This window comes from Equus caballus, chromosome 3, assembly GCF_041296265.1.
Source record: "Equus caballus isolate H_3958 breed thoroughbred chromosome 3, TB-T2T, whole genome shotgun sequence".
Lineage (NCBI taxonomy): Eukaryota > Metazoa > Chordata > Mammalia > Perissodactyla > Equidae > Equus > Equus caballus.
In genome coordinates, this window is record NC_091686.1 from 9,704,550 (window position 1) to 9,726,367 (window position 21,818).

Consider the following 21,818-nt stretch of genomic DNA (forward strand, 5'->3'; position numbering starts at 1 on the left):
TCATTAAAAGTAGGTGTGACCTCAATAAAAGAACAGTAAATAAATACTGAACTCTAGTTAATGATATGCATGCTGAAATGTTTAGAGCTGGAGAATACGGAGGTCTGCAACAAATGCATCAAAAAATAAGATGGATCGATGAATGAAGAGTAGGAGGGATGGCTATCTAGCACCTAGGGGTAGTTATACAGGTGTTCATGCCACAATTCCTTCAACTGGTCTCTGTGTTTGAAATTGTGTTTAATTTTTTTTTTGGTGAGGAAGATTGGCCCTGAGCTAATATCTGTGCCCATCTTCCTCTATTTTGTATGTGGGATGCCTGCCACAGCATGGCTTAATGAGCAGTGTGTAGGTCCTTGCTTGTGATCTAAACCTGTGAACCGTGGGCCATCAAAATGGAATGTGTGAACTTAACCGCTATGCCACCAGGCCAGCTCCTAAAAGTTTTTATCATAAAATATTGGGAAAGAAAAAAGTAGTACGAGCCTATGCTAGGAAACACAGTGCTATACTTTCCAAAAGCCCTTTCCTAAAGTAAGTGAGGTGTTGCAGTATTGCAGATGAGAAAGCAGATAGAGATGCCATGTGAATACTGGGGAGTCAGTACTCAGCCCTTCTCATCGCTAGTCCAGTGCTCTTGCCATAATAGATGAATATCTAACATTTTACAGGTCACTATCATTTTTTGTTTGGGCCTCACAACGCTCCCATCGAGCAAGTAGAGATTATTACTCTTAATTTGCACATTTTAAAATCACACTTTTTGAGATGAAATGGTTTTCCCATTACCACGCAGCTAACAAATGATAGAAACAGGCTTAGAAGCCAGGTCGTCTGTTTCCCAGCTCATACTTTTGCCTCCACAACCTGTCGCAAGGTTGCCAGTTTACCTGAGATTTTCGTCTGGGACCCAACACTTGGATAAGTGGTTCTGGAGTAGACTCTGTCCTGCTTTTCCTCTTCCCCAGCCTTCATATCTTTCTGGGTCTCAAAAGGTCTTCTCCATTGAGTGTCCCTGACTGACAGCCCGGTTTCTGTTCTAGTGTCCTCCTGCCGACCAGCCTTGGTGCCACGTGCCTTCCGTGCTTCAGCTGTGCAGCTAAGGTCTTCAGACGAGCAGAAGCAGCAGCCTCCCCCGTCTTTTTCCCAGGAGCATTCGGAGACACAGGGGTCAGAAGAACCCAGTCCCGACTCTTCTCGTTCACCCCCCAGGTAGGCACCGAACCCCAGTCCCCCCATTTCTGGCCACTCTGCATCCTTGGGTGTATCTCTTCTCCTTCTCCCCCTTCTCACCTTTAATCACTTTAAAGACTATCTTTGAGAGGAACTTTTTTTTTTTGTTAATGAAAATGGTGCTTGTACATTCTAAAACATCTAAACAATAAAAAGTAGTTCACAAAAACAGAGCAAAAATGACCAGAAATCACAAACCCAGAAATAACTCTGCCAACATTTTTGTGAATATCCTTTCAGATGTTTCTCTAAGCATATTTCATGTATAAACCTCTGTATATAGTAAATGATTAATTACACTATACACTATACATGCTGCCCTGGAACCTGTGTTTTTACTCAACAGTACATTTTTAATGTCCTTTCACAGTCTGTATTATTTTAATGGTTGCATAATATTCCAGCAAATGGCAGTTCCAAAATTTACTTAACCTATCTTTTATTGATGAATATGGGGATTTTCTTCACTAGGATGAAAGACAGTGTAATAAAGTGTGTGATTCAGCAAGAGGGGCACTGAGTCAAAGGATGTGCACATTTAACATTTTGTTACATATGTGAGCCAAATTGCCCTTCAGAAAGGTAATAATAATTTACATTTCCATCAGATATTTTTTCTTCTTAATTCTACCACTGAGAAGTTAGTTCCTTTAGCTCTGAAATTAGAGTGTTCCCAGTCATTTTTCTGGTCTCCTGATTAAAGTACTTCTCATTTCGGTTTAACAACTATTTTCTGAGGGTCTACTTTGTACCAGGCCCCGTGAGTAATATGACTACTATCCCTGCCCTCATGCAGTCAGTCTGGTGCAAGTACAGATAAATAAACAGTGTGCTGAGGGCTATAAACAGGGAAATCCAGGGGCCGTGGGAGCACCTGCCTTCCTGTCGTGTGAGCCTTCCTTGCTCACTGGTTCCCCTCCCTCAGTGACTATACGGGAGGGGAAGGACGATGTGATTTTTACTGCGTTTGCTTTGAAACTCTGCTACTGACACAAAGGTAGATGTCCTCCCAACATGTGCTTCAGGGAGGCACAGAGCCGGTGGTCTCTGGTGGGGCACATTTTGCTGCCAGGCAGCAGGGGGCGAGATGAGGTGTGCTGGGCTCTGTCCCCATGTCTCTTGGATTCGGGTCTCAGGTACACAGACCAGGGCGGCGAGGAGGAGGAGGACTATGAGAGTGAGGAGCAGCTGCAGCACCGCATCCTGACAGCAGCCCTGGAGTTCGTGCCTGCCCATGGCTGGACAGCGGAGGCCATAGCCGAGGGAGCCCAGGTGCGTGTGGCTGCGGCGGGGTGGCCTGACCAAGGTCAGCCAGAGCAGAGGGCCTCCCGCTTCTTCCGGCCCAGCTCAGAGCCCCGCACTGCTACAGGATTTTCTGGGTTTGGGGTGGTTTTTTCCCAATAGGGTGGAAATGGCTTTATTTATAAATGATTTTTTCATATAGAAAAGATCACATAGAGTTGGTTCCTGGGAGTTAGGTTCTAAAGGCAGCCCATTAGGTAAGCATTGCCTATGATCCAAACTACCGTATTTCATTGACTCTAAGATGCCACTGGTTGTAAGAAACACCGTTATTTATGTGTCACTAAAAATGAAAAATGCTATCTATTAAATTAAGACACATCATCAATTGTATGATTCACACCAATGGCTTAAAATGAAAACGTGTGCATCCTAGAATTGATGAAATATGGTATTTGAAAACTCCCAACAAAGTACGACTTTGGAGACCGACACACCTTGTTTTTCTCAGTGAGCTGACAGTCAGCATTTCCTCATGCCCTGGAATGGACTGCTGCTTTAGATGAAGCAGTAGGCTCGTGTTTCGGCCGTGTGGCGCAGAATCGTCAAGCATAGCCAGACCATCCTGCGAGGAGTCTGTGAGCACTGAGACTGAGGGAATTACAGACTCGGGTCTCCCATCCCAAGCCTGCTGCAGGACACATGCTCCTGAAATGGGACAACGGCCAGCTTTGCTGCTGTCCTTAAATTTAACTGTCATTTCTCTTGTTGTCACTCAGTCTCTCCCAAGAGCACATATGGTGACAGAAGTCAAAGTGAAATGTGTATACTGTGTTACTCCACTGTGCACTCATTGTGAAAACTTTGAAGAATACAGATATAAAACAGAATGTAAAAGTCATCTATGTACGCCAAAGATCCTACTGTCAACATTTTAATCCCTATTCTTTCAAATTTTAAAAAAACTCTCTTACTAATCATTCATTCTTTAAATGTTTGTTGAGCAAGTAGTGTGCACTAGGCACTGTGGCAGGTCCTAGGGGCATCATCATGGTGGAGGTGGACACAGGTCTGCCCTTGTTGAGCTTCCAGTCTAGCGACATTAATCAAATGCATACGGATGCGTCCTTGTACAGTGTCATAAGTGCTGTTGGGAAGGGTACTGTTGAGACAGCATGGAGGGCCCTGTCGCGTGAGGGTGAGGAGGTGTCGGGGGAGGCTTGGAACTGAGAGCTGACGGAGGGGTAGGCTTTTCCTGCTTTGGAGGGGGTGGGAGGTGGACGAGTCCAGAGGGAGAAATGGAGAGCAGCCTGCCATGTTCGAACAGCCAGAGAGAACCATCACACAGGGGGTGGGGGAGGAGGCTTGACCTGAGCGGGCTGCGGGAAGGTCATAAAGGTCATGTTAAGGAGTTAGGCTTTTATTCTAAGAATGATTGAAGATAAAGGATTACATTTGACGTTTTAAAACCATTTTGGCTGCTGGCTGAAAATGGATTAGAGGCAGTCACTGCGGGCTGCTGCCAGTCATGCGGGAGAGATGAGGGTTTTCTGCCTGGAGCAATGGCAGTGAGTGTGGATACAAGTGGGTGGATTTGGTGATATAGTGACAGAGTGATGAGATGGCACCAGAGTTGCGGGTTTGCATGTATGGGTACCTGGTGCTGTTTTCTGTGATTAGGGCCACCGGAAGAGGACCAGGTTTGGGGAAGGATCATGGGTACAATCTGGAGCTTTGTTGAGTATAAAGGATCTTTGGGTCAACAAGGGGGCCCCTGAAGCACGCAAGTCTAAAACTTGAGGAGGTATCTGGACTAGAGTACGTGTTTGGGCATTATCAACATATGTACATGGTAATTAAACCACAGAAGTGAGTGAGATTGCCTAGGGTGACACGAGTGTGATGTGAGAGGACAGGAGTCTGGGCCCTCAGGGCTCTGGCATTTGAGGGTGGGAAGAACAGGACGAGCTGGCCTGGACGACAGAGGTCGAGGAGCCTGGTGTTGGAGGCAGCGCGGGAGAATGCGGGTTAGGCAACTGGATGTTGGTTGCTGTGGCAGCGGCCATCTCGGGGGAGTACCGGGTCAGGAATAACTCAAGCGGGTTGGGGAGTAAAGGGTAAGGGAGTGGAGAGGCGTTTGGCTGCGGAGGTGTGTGCCAAGCAGGGGAAGTGGGCTGGGAGTTTGAACACGTTTGAACACTGATGGGAGAGAAGCGAGGTGAGGGCGAAGATACAAGAGAAAGTGGCAAAATCAGGCTTGAGTTTCCTTGGAGGCCAGGATTGTGAGACGGGACAGCGGGCGGAAGGGCTGGCCCTAGGTGGATTAGGGGCCAAGTTAGAGGAGACAGCTGCGGAACCTTGGGGGAGTTCCCAGGGATAGCGGCTCTTTTCCCTGTGGTGTAGGTGTGGTTGTCTCGTGAACCTGAAGTAGGAAAGAGTGGGAGGAGACAAGGGTCGGGAGGTCGTGGAGAGGGTGGGAAAGAATCATTGCAGAAAGTTGTGGAACCAGTAGAGGCCAGAAATGTAGCAGGATTATTTGGAAAGATATGATTATACTGAATATTCTATGGTTCTTTGGCTTTTTTCACTCTGCGTTTCTCCGTTTATAGTGGCTGCATAATACCTGTTGTATTTACTTGAACTCAATTGATAAACATTTGGATTGTTTCCAGTTTTTTAGTGTTATAAACCCATTTGTACAGCATATTTAAGTACATTTCTGCTTGGGTTCTTTTTTTTTTTTAAAGATTGGCACCTGAGCTAACAACTGTTGCCAATTTTTTTTTTTTTTTTTTCTCTCCCCAAAGCCTAGTTGTATACTCTAGTTCTGAGTCTGGTTGGTTTCTTCAGGACAAATTCCAAGAAGTGGAGTTGGTCTTTCAGGGAGAGAACCAATCAGGAGTTAGAAACTACACCAGTTGTTCAGACAGAGAGAATTTAATACAAAGAATTGTTAATAGGTGTAAGGTTGGTAACTAGGTAACTGGAAAAAAAAAAAAACCACGAAGGTATATGGAAGGAGCAATTGCAGGAAGTGGCTCCATCCCCAGCGCTAAGGGCAGAGTTGGAATTACTAAAACTGGAAGCTTGAAGGAGAGGCCCCGTGGAGGTGAGACCCAGACCTCTGAGGGGGAGGTGCTGCCCCGCTGGCGCTGGTGTCTCTAAGTTGGAGGAAGAGTCCCTTGGGGCTGGCACGCGACCTGTGGGGGCTGGAGGCGTGGTGGAGTGGCTGGAGGGCAGGGAGAGGAGGAGCTTGTCCTGCAGGTGTTGGGAGAACCGCAGCCCGGGCTCAGCTGCCGCCACGGTGAAGGAGCAGCCACGGTGAAGGAGCAACCCCGGGCTGGCGCTCACACACCACTAGCAGATAAGTCAACAGGAAGGAGCGAGTCCCTCCTTCCTCCAGCCGCGCAGTCTCCCTCCAGCGACCCTGTTGGCAGAGAGCCCCCCACGGAGCCAGCAGCGTGGTTTGCAGAGCCCCCCCCTGCGTCCCGAAGCCAAGGAAAGGAGGGCAGGTTGGGAGCTGAGGGACAGTAACTCAGCGACTGGCCCGGAGAGCGCGGATGTTTTTGAGGTTCCTGTGACGTGTGTATCGGAGGCAGTCTAGCCTGGCGGTTACGGGCTGTAAGCCCCCGTTTGCCTCTGTAAACTGTGGATGATGGTAATCCCCGCCGGCTGGAGTGCCGAGAGGCTGCAGTGAGATGGTGTGTGTGTGGCACTTAGCAGGGTGCCTGGCGCACGGTGAGCTCACGGTCACCGTTCGTCCTGATGCTGCTCCACTCCCATGTGGATGTGAACGTGCCTCATTGCTCTCCAGAGGGCTGTGTTCTTCCCCTAAAAGAGCCCCTTTCCCGCTCCCAGCGGTGGGAGTTGAGAGTTGATGTTTCTTCTGTTCCTTTTCTGCCCTCTGTCCCTGCTGCTCTCAGGGTTCTGCCACCAGTAGTTGCTCAGTGATTGCCCTATATCAGGAATAGCAGAGGATCTTTGTGGCTCTGTGAACTCCGTGACAGCTCGTTAAGAAAAATTTTGTAAGAAAAGTTTTGTTTCTTTTCTTAAATGGCTGAGAGACCTAACTTCTGTGAGATGTAGGCTAAGTGAATTGGTGAGGAGGAGAGCTGTGAGTGCTCCTGCCCAGCCTCTTTTTATGTTGTTAGCACTCTAGGTCACAGGTGCCAGAGCTCACCTCTAACTGGCTCAAGCGAGAAAGGGAGTGTCTGGCTCACTTAACGACAGAGAAGTCTGGAGGCCTCCCTGGCCCCGCATTAGATTGTGCTGCCGGGAGCCCTTTCTCCGACGTATCTGCTCTGCCTTCTGCTCTGTGAGCTTCATTCCCAGCAGGGGCTTCCCATGCAGGACTAAGGAGGGCTCAGCAGCCCCAGTGGAAAGAGAGCACCTCTTTCCCATCAGTATTAGCAAAGGTCCTGAGGCGGCCTCTTAGGGCCTGGATTTATTTGGTCACATGCACATCCCTTAGCTAGTCGCCATGAACTCATTATCCATGTCTGGGTCTGTGCTTTGCAACACACCAAGGGGCTTGATGGAGTGTGGAGGGCCTGGTGCGCAGCTTCACCCAGGTCACACGGACCCAGGAGGAAGAGTGGGGGTGTCCGCTGAAAACCAGGCTCCTGTTCCTAGAGGAGCACTCACGCTGAGCAGACAGCCGGTGTCCGCTGCTCTTGCCCACCACTCTTCTGTGTCCCTCTCCCCTTTCGCAGTCTCTGGGTCTCTCCAGTGCGGCGGCCAACATGTTTGGGAGTGATGGCAGTGAGCTGATACTGCATTTTGTGACCCAGTGCAACGCTCGGCTCACCCGTGTGCTGGAAGAGGAGCAGAAGCTGGTACAGCTGGGCCAGGCAGAGTAAGTCCCATGGCAGTGTTGCTCGGGGTGGCGGCTAAGGATCCAGGGACTCAGACCCCACAGCCGTCCCCAGGAGGCCAATCCAAGCAGAGCCAAAGAGGGTAGCACTGAGCAGCCCTCCTGCTCCTATGGGACCAAAACGCAGCCGCCTGTGTCGCACAGCTGTGGTCAGGCCAGCGTCAGGAACTGCGGACCTCCTCCCCGCTGAGGGAACAGGTAGCACCGAGCCCATGCTTTTGACCCAGCGACACTGTTTTCTTTTCCCTCTTCCAGGAAGAGGAAGACAGACCAGCTCCTGAGGCACGCGGTGGAAACCAGACTGAGAATGCTGATCCCGTACATCGAGCACTGGCCCCGGGTACAGAGTCCAGATCCAGGCCCAGGGCAACAGCGTCGTCGTGTTTCTGATTTTCGTCACCTTTCCCTCAGAGGGCCTTGCACACGGCTCAGAAGTTAGCTTGTTGATTTCCACGTCGCAGGGGTGCTCAGTGTACTGGGCAGGGCTAGCTTCAAATCTGAGAGTGCCAGAGAGAGTAACTGAGCCGTCTGTCTCGGTTCCTGGAAGTGGGAGTGGCCGGGGCACCGGGTCACCTCCTGGGGGAGCTCTTAGTGGCCTGAGCGTGCCAGCAGGTATTCGGTGAGGAGGGATCCGTGAAGCAGATTAGAAGAGTCAGACGGTTTTATTGGCCGTCGTCCCTTACCAGGCCTGTCGTGTTCTAGATCTCGGAGGACCGGGACTTCTTTTCACATTGTCAGTGTGATGCTCGAGAATTGGGGTATTCATTCCAAGGGCTTTTTCCCCCCTTTTCTGAAGCTTCCTTTCTCCTGTTTCAAAGCATGTCACAGTGTGGCCCGTTCTCTCAGTTAAGAAAGTACAGTCAAAGCGCATCAGAGAAGAGAGGAGTGGGACCATCTGGTGTCCCCGCCCAGCTGGGCGATGGCTGAGCAGGCAATTTCAGTGAGTCAGTCGACAGACATTGGAACACCTGCCGTGCGCCTCACCCCAGGCGGGGTGTGAAGGGAGTACAGCCGAGAGTTGAGTCCCGTCCCCTGCCTGTGCTTGCCGCACTTGGTTTCAGGCCTCCGGCCTGACTCGGCCCGGCTCACAGTTAATGCAGTGGCAGTGCATGTATTGGGCCTCGGCTGCCTCGTTCAGCATGCTTCCTTCTGGGCTGCTTGCTAAGAGAACCTTCCCAGCCAATCTGGGACCTCTCTGGCCGGCTCCCACAGGCCACAGCCACTGGGTGTTAGAGATGGTGGAGTGGCAAGACTCGTACTGTCTGGGGTGGATGGTGTCTGCTAATGGAGGCGTCTCTGGGTTGTGCCATCGCTTGTATTACTTGAAGGATTTTTGGTTTCAGGTAACAGAAATCAACTCGAGTTAAGCAAAAAATCAGGGAGGAATTTACTGTGAGGCTGCAGGGGGGCATCAAGGGTAGGAATGCTCCTGGGCCCTGGGAGTGCCTAGAATTTGGATTTAGAGACCATCCCCAGACTCCCCTCCTACGTCTGCTGCTTCCTCCATGTTACAGAATGCAGTGCCCTCCCCCACCCTTGCTCTCCGTGCTCAGAGACCAGGCAGACCCTCCAGCCGTCTGCATCCCAAATCCACATGCGAAGGATTGAGAATCTGATTGGGGCAGCTGGGGAGCTCTGCCCCTGGCTCCGTCAGCTGTATTATGGCTCTTAGCTGCCAGGAGCTCACATCAGCGAGTGGAGGTGGGGTGTCAGAGCTGGGCAGGCCCCTTACCTCCCTCCCTGGAGAGGTGGGGCACCAGCCATCTCTGTGCTGTTGTGACCTGTGCACAGTACCTAGTCCTCTGTCATTCTCTCCTCAGGCCCTCGGCATCCTCATGCTCCCTCACAACATCCTGCCCAGCCTGAACCTGCTCACCAGCATGGTGGACGACATGTGGCATTATGCTGGGGACCAGTCCACTGACGTGAGTGCTTCTGCAGGCCCACGGGATACTGAGAAAGGCTTGGGCTAAACGTTTCTTCACAGAGTTAGTGAAATTTCTTTGATCACAGATCCCCGCAGGGGGCCTGCAGTGTCATTCCCATCTTGGTCAGGAGAGGCTAAGGTACGAGGAGAGCCCCCCGTCGAGCCACGGTGGGGCCTAGGTCTGCTTCCCTTAGGTCAGCACTCTAGCTGCAGAACAGCGATCATTCCTTTTGACCTACAGTGGTGACAGGGTGTCAGAGGGCCTGGTGATGGGGCTGCCGTTTCAGAGTCATTTCCCCTGTCTCCTAAGGGGTAGATTCTGCAGCAGAGTTTCTCAATGTGTGTCTTCCATGAGACTGATTTAAAAAAAAAAGAATGCTGCCGAGACACCCATTGCCTTAAAAAGAAACTCCCTCGCCCGGCCCATCTCGGCCTAATTTGCTGAGATCAGTAAGCCTTTAAACAGGCGCTACGAAAGAATCGGACTTGTTAATGCTGTTATTTTTCTGTTAGGAAATTGTTTTAAACAGCATACCTTCATAAAAGACATTAATATGTGCTGGTACTTTGTGGGATCCAGGATGGGAGGCAACGAGGTCCTCCCACCACCATTCTAACAAAGTGCTGTAATAAACTTTGCTTTGTGGGAACATACCACCAGCAGAGATGGCAGGAAAACGAAATCAGAAAGCAAAGAAATTAAGGGAATAAAACACGAGGCAGCTGAGCTAGTGCTCTGGCCTGGTTGCCGGGACAGTCAGAAGTTGCTGAGGGCCTTGAACATGACTCTGGCCATGTGTTCTGATCTGTCCATGATCCCATCTCAGCCCTCGCTTTCCTGATGAGCACACCAAGGTTCGGTCGTACCCGGCTCACCACAGAGCCCCCTCGAAACTCGATGTCCTAAGACTGGCTTTTCACCAGCGGGTCCAAAACGGACTGGATGTAGCAGAATCGCCCGGGGTGCTTATTGAACATCCAGATTCCTGGCACTCACTTCAGACCCACTGACTCTAAACTCTACGAGGTTGGGCCCAGGAGATTGCATTTTAGTCTCCCGGGTAATTCTGATGCCCAGCCAAGTTGGGAACAGTAGGGTTGTCCAGAGGGCCATAGGTATCTGTGAGGGAAAGAAGAAATCCGGAGGGAGCCCCTGAGTGCCCGTGGTTCGGGCAGGAGCTGCCCCAGACTTCTCCCAGCCCACAGCAGTCGTGGTGACCCGCTCCCTGGGTGGGCTGCCTTGCAGTTGAGCTGGTATGCCCGCCGAGCTGTGCTGGCTGGCATCTACAACTCGACGGAGCTGGTGATGATGCAGGACACCTCCCCAGATTTCGAGGACACGTGGCGCTTCCTGGAAAACCGGATCAACGACGCAATGAACATGGGCCACACTGCCAAGCAGGTAGTTGGGGCTCGCCGTTTGGGAAGCCTCACTAGGTGCTCTGCCCTCCTCAGGCCACAGCTGGCCACCTGTCTGTTCCCTTGCTCCCCTTGACCTCAACTGACAGTTCTGAGGGCCTGCCCGGGGAGCCTGACTGGCTCTTCCTCACACCAGCCCTTCCCTGAGAGCCACACTTGGCCCATTTGTGGTTGTGTTGTCCAGGGGCTCTTCCTCCAGTACACGAGGCCCTCTTTTTTTTTTTGGTGAGGCAGATTGCCCTGAGCTAACATCTGTTGCCAGTCCTCCTCTTTCTGCTTGAGGAAGATTGTCGCTAAGCCTGTGCCAGTCTTCCTCTATTTTTTGTACGTAGGATGCTGCCACAGCATGGCTTGATGAGTGGTGTGTAGGTCCATGCCCAGGATCCAAACCCACGAACCCCGGGCCACCAAAGCAAAGTGCACAAGCTTAACCACTACGCGACTGGGCCAGCCCCCAGCAAGGCCCTCTTGACTCTGCCTATTGGGGCTCGTAGGTCTCCTGATTTGTCCTACCTGTCTCTCCTTTGCACTTGTGTAGGGGGCCTAAGAGAGCCTGACTCTGACTCCTTCTAGGTAAAGTCCACTGGAGAGGCCCTGGTACAAGGACTCATGGGTGCAGCAGTGACAGTGAGTACCCCCAGCTCATCCCTGCCCTCCCCCTCCCGCCCTGTGAGCCTTACAGGTGTCACTGGCTCCAAAAACCTTAAACTGGAAAGCTAATAGTAAGACTAACCGTAGTTCAGCCCCAGTTTCTTGGTCCCAAATACCCCACCTCTTTATTTTTTATTGGTGTTAAGAAACATCACTGACGCCTGGGACCCTGGTATGTCAGATCTGTGTATCATAGCCGCACCTGCCACCTTGGAAATCCTGATCTTTCCTGTCGGAGTCCTAGAGGGAGGGCAAGGCCTCATCACTCTCTCTGGTCCCGTCCCTGTTTCAGCTCAAGAACTTGACGGGTCTAAACCAGCGCCGGTGAGCAGGAAGGGCTGTAAGCTGGAGCCCCCAGAAGAAAACCCGCAGATATATTTAAAGGGCTTTGAAATACAAAGTGCCATCCACAGAAGATGGTGTTAATGAGAAAACACCGAAGGACCTGAATCACCACCACAGCCACCTGGGAACCACAGGGCACTTGAGGATACAGTGGTAGCCCAGGATTGGGGGACTTCTTCAGTCCCTCATACCAGGCCTGCCTCCTGATGCCTTTCTGCATTGCAGCTGTGTGACTGAAAACTGAGGCTCTCGTCCAAGCACTCAAGCCACAGAAACCCAGCACGTCCCTGTCATGGTCTCACAGACACCTTGATCATGACTTAAGCTTCCTAGAAATGCTCTCTGGGGCTCCCAAGTCGGAGTCAGGATCTAAGCCACCACAAGGTGGCAGCTCACCCCCAGCATGGCACACACGTGCACACAGGTGTCCCTGCAGCCCCTTGCCTCTCTGGTGTCCTGAGATGCTGCACCTGGGAACCCCCCAGAAAGCTGCCTCACCTGAGACAGGTGCCTGCTGGACAGTGGTGCTCAGCCTGGCCTGAGGTGTGGTCCCAGGCCTGGTGTTGCATTACACCAGCATGCATTGCAGGACTGTTAGTGAACTTAGAGTCTAAAACTAATAATAAATATGTTTGAAGCAGTTTCCCATTGTGTAGTTTCCATACCGACCGTGGCAGGTGTCCACGACCCCAGAGGGAGACAACAGTGTTGTGGAAAAGGCTTGAGGCCAGCAGCCAGGAGACCCGGGTTCTCGTTCTGGTGCTGCCTAATACTGGTGTGAAATTTTGTCAATTCTGCATCTCTGGGCCAGGCTTCCCATAAGCAGTGTGGGCGACAGGAGCCTTCCTCCTCACCATTAGCTCCCTTGGCTGTTGTCTGTCACTAACCAGTTGGGTGGTACATTCTCTAGCTTTAGTGATCTCCTCCGCCTCCACACGGGGCTCCCTCGGCGAGTCTGGCTAACTGTTGTCTTAGTCTGCTCCGGCTGCTATGACACAACACCAGAGGCTGGACAGTTTAAAAAAACACGTTTATTTCTCATGGTTCTGGAAGCTGGGAAGGCCAAGATGAGGGTAGCAGCCAGTTCAGTTCCTGGTGAGGACTTGCTTTGTGACTTGCCACCTTCCTGTCTTCTCATGTGGCAGAGAGAGAGAGAGAGCTCTGGAGCCTCGTGTTCTTATAGGGGCCCTAATCCCGTCCTGCCAGTCCTACCCTCATGAACTTGCAAAGACCCGTCTCCAAATACCATCACGGTGGGCGTTAGGCTTCAACCTGTTGGAGGGACGCAATGCAGTCTAGCGTGTCTTCTGCTTTCCTGTCTCTTGCCTGAGGTGACTGAGCGTTGGTGGGGGAAGTCTGAGCTAATAGGTGTTTCCAGGCTCTTGTGGGCTTTCCGCTGGCCCTATCTGCACCTAATTCTGTTTCTCGACACTCGGTCAAGTTTCCTGCAGTGGTCATTCCAAATTTCATTCCACTCTCTCCTTTATCGTTTTAGCATCCCTCTCACACTCACAGGCAACCTTTATTCTTAATTTACTGAGATAGCACAGGCTGGGGAACAGGGGCCCCCCAGTGCCCTTTCTCTCTGTCTCAGGGAGAGGCGGCGCTCTTTGCTAAGGCAAACTCCTCCATCTCCTCTCTGATTACTCTTCTGCCCCCTAAGTGCAGCTCCAGCCAAGTCCTATTTTAGAGCCTCTTTCTATGAGCAGCTGCCACCTTTTTGAGCCCCATTCAAACCTCTCTCAGGCTGATGAGGGGAATGGTAATTACTCACGGAGCATTCACCCTATGAGGTGCACGCTGCAAGGCGCTGGGGATGCAGAGACGAAGGGCCCCACCCCTCCACCACCACTACACAGAACCATGGATGGTACGTTAAAGTAAAGAGCATTGTATTTTCTGGCAGTTTCGGAAGAGTGGGATCTGGACGTGGGGCTGGAAGGATGTGTACCCATCAGTCAACTACACTTTGCCAAAGTATACTTTGTTTCTCCATTAACGTACAAATTTACTTCATTCTTTTCTAAGGCGTCATTGTATTCCTATATTCGTGTATTTAACCAGGTCTCTGTCAGTGGGCAATTTGTTTTATCTTTTGCGTTACAAACAGTGCGGCAGCGAACGCCCCTGTACGCTATCTTGGCTTACAACTGCAAGTGTTTTTGCAGTAGGAATTCCCAGACGTGTTACTGTTGAGTCAAGAGCGTGCGCATGTTTGGCCAAATCCCGGTCCGCGCCGGTTGAACCTGGCGCCTTAACGCCGATGCGCGGCGGCGGCCTCCGGGCGGCAGGGGGCGCTGCGAGCGCGCTGCGGCGGAAGGGGCGGGGCCGCGCGGACCGACTTCCGGGCGCGGCGCCGGGGGCGGCGGGGCGCGATGCCGTACGCCAACCAGCCCACCGTGCGCATCACGGAGCTCACCGACGAGAATGTCAAGTTCATCATCGAGAACACGGACCTGGCGTAAGGCCGCCGCGGGAGGAGGCCGGGGCTCGGAGCGCCGGGCCCGGGGGGGCGGGGGTGGGGCGGGAGTGGGACGGGCTCTCGTCTGGGGCCCGCGGGCGGGGCGGCCTTCGAGGCTGCGGCCCCCTCACGCCGCTCGGTTTGCATCCCTCAGGGTGGCCAACTCCATTCGGAGGGTCTTCATCGCCGAAGTGCCCATAATAGGTAAGCGAACCCGGCCCTGGTTGCCGGGCCCCCGCGCGCCGGGGCCTCCTGCCCACCGTGGTCCGGGCCGGCGGGGGTCCGGGAAACGGCGGTGCCCTCGGCCCGGAACCCCCTCTGGCCACCTCCCTGGCTCAGGGGCCGCGTCGCCCACTCTTACACACGCGTGGGTGGGGAGCGTGGGTTCAGGAGTCTGCGGACGCAGGTTCGAGTGCCGTGCCCACTCTGTGAAGCTTGGGCGGGTTGTTAAGACTGTGAACCATAGTAGTTATCAGGGTGACGTCAGGGACTAAGTGAGGTGATCTCTGTGAGGGCCGTGCGTTCCGTGAGTGTCCAGTGCTGGTAGATGGGTCTTTGGGAGTCACTTCCTTCTACTGCGTTTATGGAGCACATAAGTGCCAGGCCGTGGTGCCCGGCGTGGGAATGCCAGCTGGACAGTACCGGTTCTTTCCCTCCTGGATGGAGCTGGCAGTGAAGTTACAGGGGAGGGGCGGGTCCACAGACAGCACTAATGCAAGCCGGACTTGCATCAGTGGCAGTGCTGCTGGCGCTTAGAGGAGGGAAGGTCTGTTCCTGCTCTCGTTCCAGCCACCTGGCTCCAGGTGTTTACATATTTACCGATATATTACAGATATTTTCTGAGTGTCGGCTCAGAGAGTTTGGGTTAGAAAAAAGAAATCGAAGCCATAGTTGCTGCATCAGTTGTGCAGACTCCTAAGGAAATAAGCAGACCGAGTGATTGGTAACCAGGAGAACATTGTAGGCTTTCCACCATTGCCACCCCCAATCACTTCTTCAATGCGGAGCTTGGAGTGCTGGTCCTCCCTCTGCCTAATCACTCCATGTCTCTGGGCCTCAGTTTCGTGAGTGGACTGAGGGAGTTGTACTTTGTGATGCAGGCCTGACATTCTGAGTCTAAATGCCACTTTTCCCACAAACTCAGTATTGCAAATAATCTTGAGCGTCCGCTACATTCCAGCCCACAGCTAGGACACTCAAGACATTGAAGACCCTGCCCCTAGCAATTTTCGAAGCTTGAGGTAGAGACAAGACCTACACGAATACCATGCAAGGCAAAATATGACAGGTGGCTGCAGAGGAGTTTGGACAGGCTTTAGCGAGGGAGGAGCTCACAGGGAGACAGTGATAGTGCCTGTATCATGGAGACCCACAGGCGTGGTTTATGGGAGCCCCAGAGGGTTGTGACCTGCACCTGAGGCTGGATGTGGGGGGCCAGGGCGGAAAGAGGCAGGGGCGGAAAAGCCTGGCTCATGGTCCTTGTCTGGCTTGGGTGGGTGGGGGAAGCAGGAGGAAGCATGGGACAAAGCAGGCTATCTGGGCCTCGTCTGACTTCTGTTCCTGGTGTCCGGGCCCCTCATTTGGCAGTGCGGCCCCCATGCCGTTTGATTTCTGAATATAATTGTTTACGTGCAGATGTTTGTTGATGAATGAATGAGAAAACGTGTTTAAGTCAAGTGTGTTTGTGCCAGTACAGTCCTTGCCCCGCTGCTAGCTCGTTGCTGGTAGGGACCGGGTTTTATACTTAGCGTGCCTTGCTGGTTATAGGAGTTCTGTAAACAGTTAACTGAGTGATGATAAAGTGTTAAGTTGGGTATTCTGGTCATTATATCATAAAACGAAATATGGACCCTAAGTCTGTGTTACTTCTGTAAGGTTTTCCCAACTTTTAAGTGCCCAAATAGTTTGTGTTCTTGAATTTGGTGTTGGCTTGAATAGCAGATTTAAATGCTTCTCCTGGAAATACTCAACTCAAAGAAACACATGCCCTCTCCCGTGTATTCTCGAAGTCGGTGCTTTTCTGTATGGTAGAAGGAGCTCCCTGTGTTAAGTCCGCCTGAGCAGGGAAGTGGAGTGCGGCATGTGGTTCCTGTTAAAATGCAGATTCCTGGGCCCACCCTCAAGCTGGGGAATCAGAGACTGGCAGCTGGGCCCAGGCCTCTGCAGGGTGGTGAGCATCAGGTGATTCCTAACCCTGGAGAGCACTGCGCTAAGTCATTGGGGGAACTTGGTGGCTGACTGCCTGTCCGCTTCTCTGCCTCCTTCATTTTTTAGCCATTGACTGGGTTCAGATTGATGCCAATTCGTCAGTCCTTCACGACGAGTTCATCGCACACAGGCTCGGTGAGTGCCAGGTGTGGGGAAGTTAGAGGGAGGTGGCTGTGCCTGGTGTCAGAAGAGGAAGCCTCTCCCTCCCAAGGGGACTGTGGATTCTCCTTTTGGCTTGTCCCCTTGGCCTTCTTTAAAGTGCTTTTCTGTGTCTTCCAGGATTAATCCCCCTCACTAGTGACGACATTGTGGACAAGCTGCAATACTCCCGGGTATGCTGCGTGATCGGGGTCAAGGGTGGGGGAGGCAGGGGACTTCAGTTCTCAGAGGGACATCTTTCTTTCAGCTTTAAGAAGGACAATGTGGAGATGTTGTTTAGAGCCCAGGGCAGGCGGTGTCCTTGGTGCTGATGGGGCCTCAGATTGATGAGGCTCCAGTAACGGGCCTAAGAGGCTAAAGGGAGTCAACAGAAGCTTGTGGGGCAGGACAGGAGCAGAGGGAGTGAGAACTGTCCCACAGAGGGACCTGAGGGCCTGGAGTCCTGGTGTCTGCCAGATTCGTGCATCACCCGCTAGATTCTGCTGGTTAAACGTGGCTCCCTTCCCCTGGGCCGTGTTTGCTCCCTGATGATGGTTAACAGGCCTTGGACTAGGGAGGGAGTGTGACATAACTAGGCTGCTGCATCCTTTGACCAGGACTGTGTCGGGTGACAGCTTAAGACTGTTCCCTCCTGATGGCTTTGTGTGATCCTGAATCCACCTAGTTTCTGATATTCCAAGGGCGTGTCATTTTTTTGGTGGCGAATTTGGTAAATATACATGTATTTTTTAAAAGAAATATTCAAGCACACAGCAAAGTGTGGAGCTAATATAGCAAATACTCATGCTCCCACAAACCGCCTGTCTCGTTTTAACGTTTTGACATAGCTGCTTCACATCTCCAGACTTTGTTTTTAAGAAATAAAACATCATGGTGGGGGCGGCCCTGTGGCCGAGTGGTTAAGTTCGCGCACTCCACTTTGGCGGCCTAGGGTTTCGCCGGTTCGGATCCTGGGTGCGGACATGGCACCGCTCATCGGGCCGTGCTGAGGCGGGGTCCCACATGCCACAACTGGAAGGACCCACAATTAAAAAAATACACAACTATGTACTGGGGGGCTTTGGGAGAAAAAGGAAAAATAAAATCTTTAAAAAAAAACCATACATATTGGTAGGAACAGTTATACAACCAGTTGAAGAGCAGTTTGGCAGTATCTTACTTACATAAAGATATGCATGCCCTGTGACCTGCCAGTTCTTTCCATTTCGTTGTTTTCTAGTATTACATTTACTGAACAAAGAGGGTATGGTGTTTTGTTTTGCTTTTTCTGAAAATCTACAGAAAAGTTTAAAAGGGTAAATACTCATTTGCTTTAAACCTGTGGTTACCAATTCTTAATATTTTGCTACATTTGCTTTATTTTATATATATATTTTGTTATTTTTGCTGAACCATTGAAAGAAAGTTACTTCTCCCTTAACAACTTCAGTATGCGTGTCCTAAAAATAAGGATATTTTCCTACATAATCACACTGTTATCATGCCTAAGAAAATTAGCATTAATAGGTACTATCTGTATACAGTCCACACTGAGATTTTCTTGGTTGTCCCCAAAATGTCCTTAATTGTTTTTCGTTTGTGGGTCCGTGATCCAGTAAAGATTCACGCATTGCATTTGGTTGTTACACCTCTTTAGTGTCTTTTAACCTCGAACAGACTCCTCTCCTTTCATTATGCTTTTTTTTTGAGATTGAGTGCCTTTCCATATTTCTGTCTTCTGTTACATTTTGATTCTTCGTTTCGTTACTAAGAGACTCGGTCTCGAGTGTCTGGGTGGCCTTCCCGCGTCGCCTGTGTGTGGCGGCGTCTATCTCTCCCTCCTCGTCTTGAAAACATCAGAAGTCGGGCGGCTTTTGCTTGCTGGGGTGAGGAGAGCGGTTTGCCTGATTGCCTTCTGGTCACTGTCCTCTTGCCTGAGCTGAATTGTAGCAGATAGTCCCTCCCAAGGGGATGGGCTGTTCCCGGACTCACTCGTTCGCAGAGTGGCACACTGTTGGTAGTTACTGAAGCTGAGTGACAGTTACACAGGGGCTGTCTGTTGCACTGTTCTCTGCTTTTGTGAATGTATGCCGTTTTCCTTTTTTAGAAAAGGTCAGTAGTCTGGAACTTGAAAGCTGCTTTTTTCCCTGCTCCCTGAGCGTTTTACTTTAAACGATGATTCCATTCCCGAGCTAGTCCACTTAGTTCATGGGAGGCTGACGGTGGAGTATGAAAGAGTCCCCTCCCCACCTTGGTTCTCTGAGGAAGGGCCCTCCGCGGCCAGGGGCGAGAGGTTCACAGTGCGGCTCCCGTGGTGGCCTGGCAGCCGGGGTGGGGCTGGGGACGTGGTGCCAGCATGTATGGGTCGTCTCTAAACTGGGGAGCGCCCGCACTTGAGCGGCCTGAGAACGTGGCACCAGGTTGACGCGGCCCACAGGGCCTGCAGACTGTGATCACCCCTCTCCCAGATGGGAGACTGAAAGGACTGGCCTCGGGACCGCGCAGCGTGGGCTTTGCCGGTCTCCGTAGCCTCACCCTGCCTCTCTGCTGCCTCAGGACTGCACGTGTGAGGAGTTCTGCCCCGAGTGCTCGGTGGAGTTCACTCTCGACGTGCGCTGCAACGAAGACCAGACACGCCACGTCACGTCTCGCGACCTCATCTCCAACAGCCCCCGGGTCATTCCGGTCAGTGTCTAAGAGCGTCCTCCCTCCCCGGGACCCTTGCTCTTCTCCTTCTGGCCCCAAGTGGGCCAGACTGGGCTGACCTCTTCTGAGACACTGACTTGCCTGCGTTACCTCTGCCATGGCCTGAACCTGGCGCCTAGAAGCGCTGGGAGTTCTGGACTCTGCTGGGGCGGGGGGGACGGGGCCGGAGCTTGTTGCTGTCGTGTCCCCTCTGTGCCCCAAGGACCCTTTTAGAGGCCATGGTACTGTTTTACTGAGAAGGCTGTCACAAAGCCGTGAAGGAGGGCTTGGAGTCCAGGCACCAGCTCAGACTGGGTCCCGGTACGCACTTCTCCCGCCTCCTCCCAGGCTCCCTTTCCCTGGTTTGGCAGATTGCAACCTGGAGGTGCTGGAAGGGGGTTGCAGGAAGAGGTGACTGGGGACACGAGCAGCTAATAATGCCTCTGTTTGGGCTCCCTACAGGTGACATCCCGGAACCGAGATAATGACCCTAACGACTATGTGGAGCAGGACGGTAAGGGCTCAAGTGAGGGCAGGTGTCCACTTGACCTGTCACTTTGTAGGCCAGCGGAGGGGTGGAAAGCAGACGCAGCCTCTCGTGCTGCCTGGTCTTCTAGCGGCACTCCAGCTCAAAATTTGGAGGGCCGAACCTCTCTCGGCCCTTGACTGGCTCATGCCTCTCCCTACAGACATCCTCATTGTCAAGCTGAGGAAGGGCCAGGAGCTGAGACTTCGAGCCTATGCCAAAAAGGGCTTTGGCAAAGAGCATGCCAAGTGGAACCCTACTGCAGGGGTGGCCTTTGAATACGATCCTGACAACGCCCTGAGGCACACAGTGTACCCCAAGCCAGAGGAGTGGTACGTCCCCGTTGGGAGTGAAGGCGGGCATTTAGGGTGGCTGGCGTGGAAAGGGTTCCTGGTGGCTGAGATGGGGCAGGCTGACTGGACAGAGGTGCCCTTAAAGCGGCAGTGGCCAACCCGTGCTGACCTGTGTTTGACCCCAGGCCAAAGAGCGAGTACTCGGAGCTGGATGAGGATGAGTCACAGGCTCCCTACGACCCCAACGGCAAGCCGGAGAGGTAAGCCACTGGCCCGGCGCTGAAGGTAAAGCGTGTGAAAACACACAGGTAGGTGTAGGCTCTGAGCTGGGGAGACCCAGTTCCCGAGAGCTGAGGAGGGGCTGATAACTGCTGAGCGCGTGGTGTGCTCATCCGGGCAGATTGTCATCCCTTGGGGTCACTGTGAGAAAGAGGGGCCCAGCCCTCCAGTCTTCCAAGCCGTTCCTATTCTGATGTTCAGCCCCCAGAGGAGGGGATCAGCCTCGGGCCAAAACCCAACCAAAGTCTTCTGGTGACGAACGTGTAGATGCCGGAGCCCGTGACGCTGCTCACCTGATCTTGCACTGTCTCCTCAGTGTGGAATACGTCCATACAGAGGGGTTCTGAGGCTTTACAGTATCTTTTCAAGGTAGCTGCAGCCCCCTTGAGGTCCTGCAGATGTGCGGGGACCCGTTTGTACAAGGCTGGAAGTCAACCTTGGGGCGAGCGCGAGCTCGAGCTCCTGGTAGGAAAGGGGTCAAGGCCCAGAGGAGGCGAGGCCGTGGCTGAGGCTCGGGCTCAGCAGGCTGCCTCACGAGGGCCTCTGCGGCCTCTCGCCTCTCAGGTTTTACTACAACGTGGAGTCCTGTGGCTCTCTGCGCCCCGAAACCATCGTCCTCTCCGCCCTCTCTGGATTGAAGAAGAAGCTGAGTGACTTGCAGACCCAGTTAAGCCACGAGATCCAGAGCGACGTCCTCACTATCAACTAGCCGCACTTGCCTGCCTCGGCAGGAAGGGTCAGAGCAGCGGCTGGATTTCAGGTCTCTCCTGGGACGTCAGCACTGGGGAGGGCAGCTGTGCTCGAGCTTCTTGACAAGCCACCAGTTAGGAGGGTAGCAGCGGGGAGCGAAGTCCAGCCCAGCCTTGCTCGGTCACAGGTAGACGACCAGGGGTGCCACTGAGATTTGAGGCAGGACAGTGTTTTCTGGCCGTTGGGCTTCCCTGGCCCTGCCTGCTAACTGCCAGCAGCAGTCCCCAGAGCGTCCCTTCCCCATCTCCTCGTGCACCTGGAGGCGGCCACACCGCTTCCCTGTTGAGAACCACTGGGCCACTGTCGTCCTCCTCTGGTCATTTCAGCTCTTTTCTCCTAACCCTTTCTGTCCAAAGTTGGAATTTCCACACTTGTACCTGTGGTCTCTGATGTTAGGGTTGAGCGCCAGAGCGCTCATCCAGGCTCCTACAGACCCTTCTAGCCCTGCCCAGGGCCAGCCCACGGCACTTCACTCAAACTCCCATGTCCCTAATTAGAGAAGCCTTTGAGAATAGCGTGAGACGACCCTGGCTGTCCGCCTCCCCCGCCCCCCCCAATAAACCTTGTATTTCACTCTCTACCCGTTGGTTGTCAACTTCACTGCCAGTAGCCCGATTACTTCGTTTGTGGGGGGAACAGCAAGGCCTTTCGTGAAGGTGTAGCAGTGACCCCTGAGCCCTGTAGGTAGGAACATACCCAAAGTAGTTAATTAGGCAGCCCGGCAGGAGATATCTGGAGAAAACCAGAGATCCAGTGCAGAAAAGAAAGGATATTTATCGATCAACAGT

The 21,818-nt window shown here is 52.6% G+C and overlaps 2 protein-coding genes across 2 annotated transcripts in view; both read left to right on the forward strand.

Annotated features, from left to right (window-relative positions):
• COQ9 (coenzyme Q9) overlaps positions 1–12,333 on the forward strand; it is a 14,043-nt gene extending 1,710 nt beyond the window's left edge. The window contains exons 2-9 of the mRNA XM_023637044.2: positions 1,044–1,212; positions 2,370–2,505; positions 7,188–7,330; positions 7,604–7,688; positions 9,169–9,273; positions 10,522–10,677; positions 11,268–11,321; positions 11,638–12,333. Of these exons, the coding sequence (XP_023492812.2) occupies positions 1,044–1,212; positions 2,370–2,505; positions 7,188–7,330; positions 7,604–7,688; positions 9,169–9,273; positions 10,522–10,677; positions 11,268–11,321; positions 11,638–11,673 (884 nt within the window). The 3' untranslated portion in view covers positions 11,674–12,333. The remainder of the gene's footprint in view (positions 1–1,043; positions 1,213–2,369; positions 2,506–7,187; positions 7,331–7,603; positions 7,689–9,168; positions 9,274–10,521; positions 10,678–11,267; positions 11,322–11,637) is intronic.
• A 1,651-nt stretch (positions 12,334–13,984) lies between these two features.
• On the forward strand, positions 13,985–21,610 carry POLR2C (RNA polymerase II subunit C). Its single transcript, XM_001494211.5, has 9 exons — positions 13,985–14,151; positions 14,306–14,355; positions 16,426–16,494; positions 16,639–16,691; positions 19,054–19,182; positions 19,645–19,696; positions 19,872–20,040; positions 20,187–20,261; positions 20,845–21,610. Exons 1-9 carry the CDS (start codon positions 14,066–14,068, stop codon positions 20,987–20,989), a joined length of 828 nt encoding a protein of 275 aa, XP_001494261.1. The 5' UTR covers positions 13,985–14,065; the 3' UTR covers positions 20,990–21,610.
• Positions 21,611–21,818: the final 208 nt, after the last annotated feature.

What these genes read in the sequence shown, in the direction of transcription:
- POLR2C (XM_001494211.5), top strand. Translation starts at nt 14,066, where the DNA reads ATGCCGTACGCCAACCAGCCCACCGTGCGCATCACGGAGCTCACCGAC. An exon ending in ACAAGCTGCAATACTCCCGG is followed by an intron (nt 16,692 to 19,053) that starts GTATGCTGCGTG and finishes CTGCTGCCTCAG; the next exon opens with GACTGCACGTGTGAGGAGTT. An exon ending in CGACTATGTGGAGCAGGACG is followed by an intron (nt 19,697 to 19,871) that starts GTAAGGGCTCAA and finishes CTCTCCCTACAG; the next exon opens with ACATCCTCATTGTCAAGCTG.